At 46.9% G+C, this 9146-nt stretch overlaps 2 protein-coding genes across 2 annotated transcripts; both read right to left on the bottom strand.

Moving 5' to 3' along the window:
- Nucleotides 1-206: 206 nt before the first annotated feature.
- Nucleotides 207-3129, bottom strand: RhiXN_10268 (uncharacterized protein; the record flags this gene model as incomplete). The annotated part of the gene is made up of 14 exons (XM_043330084.1): nucleotides 207-546; nucleotides 611-1210; nucleotides 1261-1321; nucleotides 1368-1399; nucleotides 1458-1821; nucleotides 1872-1899; nucleotides 1960-2036; nucleotides 2088-2127; nucleotides 2183-2198; nucleotides 2249-2334; nucleotides 2387-2398; nucleotides 2455-2514; nucleotides 2594-2644; nucleotides 2710-3129. 14 exons carry the CDS (start codon nucleotides 3127-3129, stop codon nucleotides 207-209), a joined length of 2187 nt encoding a protein of 728 aa, XP_043184181.1.
- A 1204-nt stretch (nucleotides 3130-4333) lies between these two features.
- RhiXN_10267 (Retrotransposable element Tf2 protein) lies at nucleotides 4334-9031 on the bottom strand (the record flags this gene model as incomplete). Its single annotated transcript, XM_043330083.1, has 3 exons — nucleotides 4334-5199; nucleotides 5780-5987; nucleotides 6053-9031. The coding sequence occupies 3 exons, from the start codon at nucleotides 9029-9031 to the stop codon at nucleotides 4334-4336; spliced, it is 4053 nt and encodes a 1350-aa protein (XP_043184180.1).
- Nucleotides 9032-9146: the final 115 nt, after the last annotated feature.

The following is a 9146-nucleotide window of genomic DNA, read 5'->3' as shown; positions in this document are numbered from 1 at the left end:
ATATGCATGTCCCTCCTGGCGATAGGATTTGCTCCCTTGGGGGATCAGAAAATTTAAAAGCGCCAAATGCCCTGCAGTTTAGCCATTGCGGGTTATTATTTATTCTGGTCGTCAAGCTCCCTTTGTACATACATTTCATTGGACTTCATTGTGTTACTAAAGAATGAGTCAAATCGCCACGGTGATACATGATATCGATATCCTAACTACTCAAACATCCCCATATTACTCAGTCGTACAAAATTTAGCCCAAATGACTGGGCGCGATCAAGTAGCCACTCCGTCCACGACATGGGTTCCCATCTTATATTCATTCTTTTGACTACCTTATCCTTTTGATCCTTAGACTTGGGCCAAGGCATCACATTATTCTCAAAGCTTTCGATTTTAGGCAATTGGTCGTCCTTATACCCATACCACATCGCCTTTGGACGATATTCCGACTTGTCGGTAGCCATGAAATCAATAACCGATGCATGAATGAAGACCGGCTCTTCAGACTCGGAGTTACGTCGGTATATAACACGAGGACCACCAAAGTTTGGTCTAAAGTATGACTTGACATTAATATTTCTCAGACAAATAGAGTGGATAACATGAGGCTACATACATCCTGCTCATGATCTGTCCTTCTTTGGTTTGGCGTGGTCGCTTTATTGGAGCAATTTCGAGAATCTTCCAAAGAGAAAACAACCCAACAGCCTGGGATATGTTATGCTTGATCTCGATCTTGTCAATGATGGATGATCTGTCGTAAAGCCACTTGCGATGTCGCTGCACAACTTTTGTGAATTTTTGCCGTGCCAATATGGTCCCTTGTTCATCCGCCATTAACACAGCTTCCTTCACTTTCTCCCTGTGCGTGCGCAATTCCTTGGCATCTTGGGTATGACGATATTCAAGAACCCTAAAATGGCGATATGCCTTCATAGCAAGAACGTCGAATGCGATGGAAGATGTGGCTGGATTTTCGAGGCACTGTTGGACCATCCACCGTAGTGAAATGTTGCTGAGGGCAGAAAATTTGTACATGTAATCGCTCTCGCCCTTGTATACAGCCGAAGTTAGAAGTGGCGGGGCACCACCACCCACGTCCGAGTGTTCCCCACGGAACCAGACTTCACGAATGTCTTGTCCCTTGATCGTCTTTGAATGATCCCACAGGAGCGGAGTGTAGTTTGCACGATGCTCGTCTAGCGCCAACGCATGTCTATTGACTGCATATTATAGAGTGGACATTTTCGATGAATCGATACATACCGAAAAACCCGTATGCTAGGGTTATGTTCAATGAATGGCAAGATTTGGTTCGTAGCCGCACCTAAGGTCATCTCGTTTAATTACCTGATAAACTTTTTCACATTTACTTTGATACTTGCCAACACTTCCTACTGTATCCCTTTCGTTACACAATATACGTTAGATCCGCGATGGGAGCTCGGGGCCTTTGAGCTTACCATACGCCAACAAAGTCTATTTGCACTGGCGTGCAAAAGACTTGCTTGTATGCTTCTGCATCTTTGTAATTCGATTGAAAAACCGCCTCTGTGCCCAGTGCACCATAAGAAACGTGAAGCGGAAACTCAGGTCTGGCAACGAAATTCGGGCAAGGGACTTCTGGTGGGTCGCCAATTAGTTCCACGTTCTCTTTCACTACATGTTCAGATATTTCAATATCAGCCTGTAATTTGTATGAATCAGCTTCGCCAAGCGACTTTTCATCCGCTTGTGAGCTGAGACTAGGCTTGGGGGTCGGGGTGGCTTTCATTACTAGGCTAGACTCTTGGCTTGCGTATACCTCGTATGCGAATGGGATATGCTCTGAACTGTGCTATCAGGCAAGGGTATATTAGAGACACAAACCAACCTACCGACGTTATGTCGTGGTAAGAGTCCGACCTAAGTGGGTTTGGATATCTGAGCCAACGTAGGGTGAAATAATGATCCGGAAAAACGCACACAATGCACCATCCCTGCCAAGGCACGGGCAGTATAAGCTCCGCGAGAAAATCCAAATATGTAAATCTTATCTCCGTCTGCAAATTGTTAAGCGGTTGAATAATATCCGAGCAATTGATGTCTCTTACCTCGATAAGACTCGACGAGGAACTTGTAACCATCAATGACCTATTATGCACCTCAAATAGTTAGAGAAGTACCAAGGAGTAATATTGCCTCTCACATGCTGATAGAGATACCTGTAGTCCAGGATTGAGCGATTGTAAAACTGAGCTGCACTGAACCTCACCATGCCACAGCTAGATCCGCGAACTTAGCAATGCTTTGAGAAAAGGAACTCTTCCAAGCGGAAGACGTATAGGTACCGACTCCGGTCTACGGGCCATATTAATAAAGGTGTGACTGTAAGATTCCTCGTTACAGCTACCTGGTAGTAGACCTATATCAAATGTCAGGTCTACAGTACCTATAACGTCGACAGATATCACTCCATACCATTTGTCGGTCAGGGTCATCCTTTTTGAGAAGTTCGAAAATCTTTACGACATTGGTGTTCTAAAAGTGAAATATTGGTTGGCACCAAACAAGTAAATAACCCCATTGACTTGATAGTACAGTCCCCTGAAATACGTACCCGGTTACTGAATTGATTGGATGTTCCATCGAAACACAATACAAGCGACCTCTGGGTAACACTATTATGATTAGCCATAGGTGGGAGACATTAATTCACTGGGGAGGGAAATTCACCTTCGGTGTGCTCTTTGGTTTAAGTCCTAACCGAAAGTACGTCTCCCTTGCTTGCGGGTGATAATAGTCAACAAGCCAAAGGACTTCATCTAGGTTGTACCTCAACGGCTTATCTGGAGAGCCTGGGATAGTAGCGACCAAACATCTGTTTTCTCTATCACTCAGATCCAGTGAGACGCTGATATTGTCGATGCTTGTATCGAAATCGGTTCCTTCGGTCCACGCTCCGTTTTCAATGCCGAGGATATTTGAAATATTAAACTGATAATCGGCACGAGTGAAATCGAATCGAACGCCAAGATTGATAGCGGTTTGGGTCAACGCAGCGACTACTATTGCAGGCTTCTTCTTGTGGACTAGCTTGAGCTGGAATAACTCATAGTTATGAAGGGCCCGAATTGATGGTAGGGTATTGGGCATGATCCTTTCAACTAGGATTCTGGGCGGGTGAGTCGGACTGTTGGAGGGCACCTCGCTTAAATATCACTGGTCAAGTCGTATTTTGGGGAAAGGGCACCATAGGACTGCTAAATATGCGCATCCCCGTGCCCTTCCCCTTCACCATTCAATTAAAAAGGATGGATGTGCGATATCAAGGTGAAATATTAAGGCACAACCTCTGGGCGCTCAAATTTCAACTGATTTACGGTGGGCGGCCGTAGAGATTGCCATTACTGGTGTAAGTATACTAGTGCTGACCCCTTTTTGATAGACCAGAAAAAAACACCCCCCTTCGATTGTCAGCTTCACATCTCCTATAAAATAAACGGAAGAAATCAACAAAAATAGCGCTCGTAACCACTTGCGACATGCACGTCTTGAATCAAAAGGTGGAAGAAAATCGAGCTGTCTGAGCATTGGGAACTCTACATGGGCCCAAAAGCTTTTCGGAGTCCTCCGGAGCACCAACAAGAGTGAGAGTGCTGCAAGCAGGCCTCCCCCTAACCCACGCTTGCACGAGACACGTGGTATGCTTCTTATGCTCGTGAGGCACATCGATCGCTTACACTGCCAGACTTGGACTCACAGGTACTCACCCATAAAGCCTGAACACCCTGAGTATTTAATGCGGCATATTTATATTGGTAACTCCAATCTTGATGTTTTGCTTTATGCAGATCGGGCTTGTAGATACTACCACGAGATTTGTTCTGGATTGTATAGACACTAAAGTAGGTTAGCTACAATTCTAAAGCTATAGATAAACGGCGCAGTATGCGCGTTGGATCTGTAGAAAGAGTTAGATAAAATAGAATGTATTTATACTATGAAAGAAACGTTGTAATAAGAAAGTAAAGACAGTACACGATAAGTGAATATAGAGGTGATGATTAGAGGGCCGAATGGGCCTCCTTATATACCTCGTATAACCCTCTGAGTCATATCAATGAGTGCTGCGACTGGTACTGCGCATATAACGATGACTCGACACTTGACTCGGTTACTGCGATGGAACATACTAGATTACTCTAGTATTTACATGATATTTCTACACTCCCCCTTAAACGAGTTAAGTGTAGATACATTTAGGACAAATCATTACATTTCGATTATTCAGAAAAACCAGTCATTACGATTCATTTATGTTCAGTTATTCAGCTATTACTTCGATTCGAGGATTGATTTAGTTAATCAATTCGTCTTTGATTGATTCTTCGATCGGTTTGCCCATGATTGATCTCATGAGGTACCTGAATTGTGGTGCCGGGAGTGCTTTAGTGAAGGCGTCTGCTAGGTTCTCATTGGACGGTACGTACAACGTAGTTACCTTCCGTTTCTCAATAATATCGCGCATGAAATGGTGTTGTATGTTGATGTGTTTCGATTGTCCATGAAATTGAGATTCAACGGATAGAGTGAGTGCAGCAAGATTATCTGAGAGAATAAGGGTCGGTGCATCAGCGTATAGGTACAGTTCTTCAAAGAATTGTCGCATCCATAAGGCCTGGGTACATGCGTGCGATAACGCCATATACTTGGCTTCCATTGTTGACAAAGCAACAGTTGCTTGCTTCTTAGCTGACCAAGAAACGGCTGCGCCGCCGAGCATGAATACATGTCCAGAGATGGACTTACGGTCAATAAGGTTGCTGCCCCAGTCGGCATCTGAGTAGCCAATTTTGCCAAAGCCTTTGGCCGATCGGCAATAGGTGAGGCCAAGGGTCAAAGTCCCCTTGAGGTAACAGACTAGGCGCTTAACCTGAGTCACGTGTGCTGGACCAAAGCATGTAGTAAATTGTGCTAAGTGTGCGACGGCATAAGCAATGTTGGGTCGAGTGCATAGAGCTGCATATAGGAGCTTACCGATGTAAGTTCCATAGTTAAACTTTGGCTTAGCACCATTGAAGCGTGTGAGTTGAACGCTGGGACTTAGGGGTGTATCGGCGGGGAAAGCGTCCTTAAGACCTGCAAAGTGAACTAAGTTGTTGATGTAAGCGGTTTGATTGAGGCATAAGATACCGCGCTCGTGGTTGCGTTTGAATGCAATACCTAGAAAGTAATTGTCCTAGACGTCTGTAAGGACGTCAAGGGTGCGGGCGCTTGTGGCCGTGTGACTATACAGTAGAACCGCTTAAGGCGGCGACAAGTACCCTACGACGACGAACTAACTAACTACGATAGCCACGCGCTATAAGGCGGTGACAAACTACGTATGTACAGCAAGGACAACGCTTAAGGCGTGTAGCTAAGTAATCTTACTGGGCTGTAAGGCCCTTGTACAATGTGTGATGCAACAAGAGGTAATCGACCTGGGTGTTACCATGGTTGGTTGGCCTCCTTATATATTCTACAGACAAGCTATTTACAATTACATTATATCCAATACCGTATCAAATAAGAACCCCGCTCCGCAGTCAGCCTTACTCATGCATATGTGTCACTGACGTGTCATAATGATGTCATTAGGTGGAGGTGGCTACGTGTGCTGAGATAAGCGCGGATGGGGACGTGGCTCGGCGCTTAGCGTATGATATAAGCGCCGAAGTCACGTGATCGAAAATGTTGTCCGTTTGCCTTTGTTTAAATCCGAGAAAATGGGAATAAATTCCCTGGTATCGAGTGTGTCTACAACACTGCCCCCCTCTAAGGGCCTTGGCAGCGCCGAGGGCCTTCTTCTTCATGTCCTCCTTGTATTTTCTCAAAATTTTTTCCGCGTTTTTTAGGTTCTCCCGGGGTTCCCATGTGTTTTCTTCAGAACCGTAACCCTTCCATTTTATCCGGAAAAACCATTTCCCGTTACGTTCCTCTGCATCGGTAATCCCCTCCACTTCGTATTCCTCTTCCCCATCCACTGTGACTGGGGGGGGCGATTCTCAAAGGCGCGTTTCTTGTCTTTTTTGACCTTAGACAGGAGTCCTACATAGAAGACATCGTGGATTTGCATGGTAGGAGGGAGTTCCAGGCGGTAGGCCCGGTCGGAGATTTTCTCAATAACTTTAAATGGTCCTAGGCGTTGTTCCGTCAGTTTTTGACTCAAGGTCTTGAGGTTGACGTTTTTGGCGTCCAGCCAGGCTTCTTCTCCGATCTCAAACTCTATTGGGCTTCCATCTTCCCCGGCCGTCATGCGTTGTTTGGATTGCCGGAGTGCCAATTCCACTTCCTTCCATTGTGCCTCCATTGTCTGGGCTAACTCGTCGGCCTCTGGTACATCTGTGGGTACGTTTGAAGGTGTCAGGGTAGGTTCCCATCCGTACAGGGCTTTGAATGGTGTTTTTCCTGTGCTGCTGTGGACCGCATTGTTGTACGCAAATTCCGCCATTGGTAGCCATTTGGTCCAGTCCCGTTGATTTACCCCTGAGTAAGCCCTGAGAAAATGTTCAATGGATGGGTTAACCCGTTCTGTTTGTCCGTCACTCTGGGGGTGGTATGCCGAGGAGAAGTGGGGGTCTATACCCAGGCGTTTGTACAGTGCCCTCAGGAATTTGTTATTGAAGACCCTTCCCCTATCTGAGACCGTTTTCTCAGGCATACCATGCCGTTTCCATACGTGCTCCAAGAACAATTCCGCTAGTTCAGGTGCCTTGAGCTTCTTGGAACATTTGACAAAAATCCCATATTTTGTGAAGCTATCCACTATGACCAAGATGGAGTCGTTGCTTCCGTCCTTGGGCAGATCTACTATCATGTTGTAAGACACGTGTTGCCAGGGCTTGACGGGGAGTTCCAGCGGCTGAGGTGGGATAGGCGCGTACTTGGGCTTTCTGATCCGTTGGCACGTTTCACAGGAGTCCACATGCCAATACGTGTCTGCGCGGATGCCAGGCCAGTAGTAGTTTCTGGATACCAATTCTAAGGTCCGTTGTCTGCCTGGGTGTCCGGCTAAGGGGCTGTCGTGGAATATACGGAGTAAGTCTGTCCTCAGCGTCCCAACGTCTGGTACTACAATTCGCCCTTGGTAGAATAGCAGGCCTGCTTCCATCTTGTAATCTTTGAAGGCGCGTTTGATTGAGGGTGGAGCCTTGGATTTGTTCTGCAGGAATTGGAGGATTTCCTCCAGGGACTCGTCTTGGTCTAAGGATAACTCAATCTGGCGTTGTAACTCCTTCTCAGGCGTGACTAGCGCAACGTTGGCAAAAACCGGGTCGGGAAGCATGGTTTGGGCATCCGGTGGAATGTCGGCATGGTCTGAACGTTGTGAGAGAGCGTCTGGTTTGCCGGACTGTTTACCGGGGCGGTATACGATTTGGAAGTTATACCCGGCTAACAGTAGATGCCACCTGGCGTGACGACGGTTGAATGTGCGTGACTCTTTCCAGTACTCCAGATTGCGGTGATTGGTAAACACGGTGACAGGGTGCAGGGTTCCTTCCAGGAAAATACGCCAGTACTCAAAGGAGCGGATGATTGCAAGTAGTTCCTTGTCGTGCGTGTCATAGTTTTGTTCCGCTCCCTTGAATGACTCTGATAGGAAACCCAAGGGGTGCAATCGTCCGTCTTCTTGACGTTGGCTCAGTATGGATCCAAGGGCTGCCCCTGAGGCGTCTGTTTCAAGGAAGTATGGTTTGGCGGGGTCAGCGTGGCAAAGTACGGGGGCATTGGTGATAGCGTCCTTCAATCCTTGGAACGCTTCTTGTTCCCTAGTATCCCATTTCCATGGTGCGTCCTTTTTGACCAGATTGTGTAACGGCCTGGCCATGTGGCTGAAATTAGCAACAAAGCGGCGTAGGAAGTTGGCAAAGCCTAGGAACGATTGTACTTCTTTGACCTTAGTTGGTGTAGGCCATTCCTGGATTGCCTGGATTTTGAGCTTATCCAGGCTGAATCCTTTGTCCGAAACAATTATTCCCAGGTATTCCACTGAGGTGACGTGGAAGGTGCACTTAGAGGCTTTACAAAATAGCTGGTTTTCCATTAGGCGTCGCAGGACTTTGTGGACGTGCTGAGTGTGCGATGCGTCATCCTTTGAGTAGATTAGGATGTCATCAAGGTAAATGATGACGCATACATCCAGCAAGTCCTTGAACAGGTTGTTCATGAAGTGCTGGAAGGAAGCAGGGGCGTTAGTCAGGCCGAATGTCATAACCAGGGACTCGTAGAGGCCATATTTGGTTTGGAAAGCGGTCTTCCATTTGTCACCATCCTTGACTTGGACATTGTTGTAACCCCATCGCAGATCCAATTTAGTAAAGACCTTGGCACCACGGAGCTGGGCCATGAGATTGTCGGGACGGGGTAAAGGGTACACGTTCTTCTTAGTCTGGTTGTTGAGGCAGCGATAGTCTACAACCAGGCGACGGGAACCATCCTTTTTGGGGACAAACATAACGGGGGAGCTAATAGATGATTTGCTGGGACGGATCTTTCCGGCTTTGAGCTTGTCCCTGAGCCAATCCTTGAGTGTGGAGGATTTGGCGTTGGTCATACTGAGGGGCGAGTTAAGAGGCCCTTCTTCTGTTAGTTCAATCCCAATATTGTAGTGCCGGTGAGGAGGGAGCTTGTTGAATTCTTCTTCCCCAAATACCTTGGCATATTGGTGGTACTTGGGGGGTACTCCTTCAAGGGGGTTCTTGTCAGCTTCCTCTTCTTCTGCAATGGCCACGTGTTCTGGTGGTGCATGGGGGAAGGAAAGGGTTTGCGCGTTCCAGTCAATCTCTGGGTTGTGAGCGTCTAACCACTTCAATCCTAAGATGGCGGCATGAGACCCTGTGTTGCAGATTAGGAACGTCTCAGTTATCTGTTTGCCATCGAGGGAGAAAGTTAAGTTGGCTTTTTTCCAGATTTTTCCAGCCTGGGGGCTCGACCCATCGAGCATAGTGACGGTGCGGGGTAAGGGTAGATCTATGAGTGGGAGGCGGAGTGATTCCGCGGTACGGGGGTGCATGAAGGATGAGGTGGCGCCTGAGTTGATCAGGACTTCTATTGATTCCGCTGTTTTCTCTGGCCGTATTGGGATTGTAAAGAGGGGTGCGATTCTATTGGTAGAAGATATATTACAA

This window comes from Rhizoctonia solani, chromosome 11, assembly GCF_016906535.1.
Source record: "Rhizoctonia solani chromosome 11, complete sequence".
Classification (NCBI taxonomy): Eukaryota; Fungi; Basidiomycota; class Agaricomycetes; order Cantharellales; family Ceratobasidiaceae; genus Rhizoctonia; species Rhizoctonia solani.
Note: the sequence above shows the minus strand (reverse complement) of the source record. Positions and strands in the feature narration are given on the sequence as shown.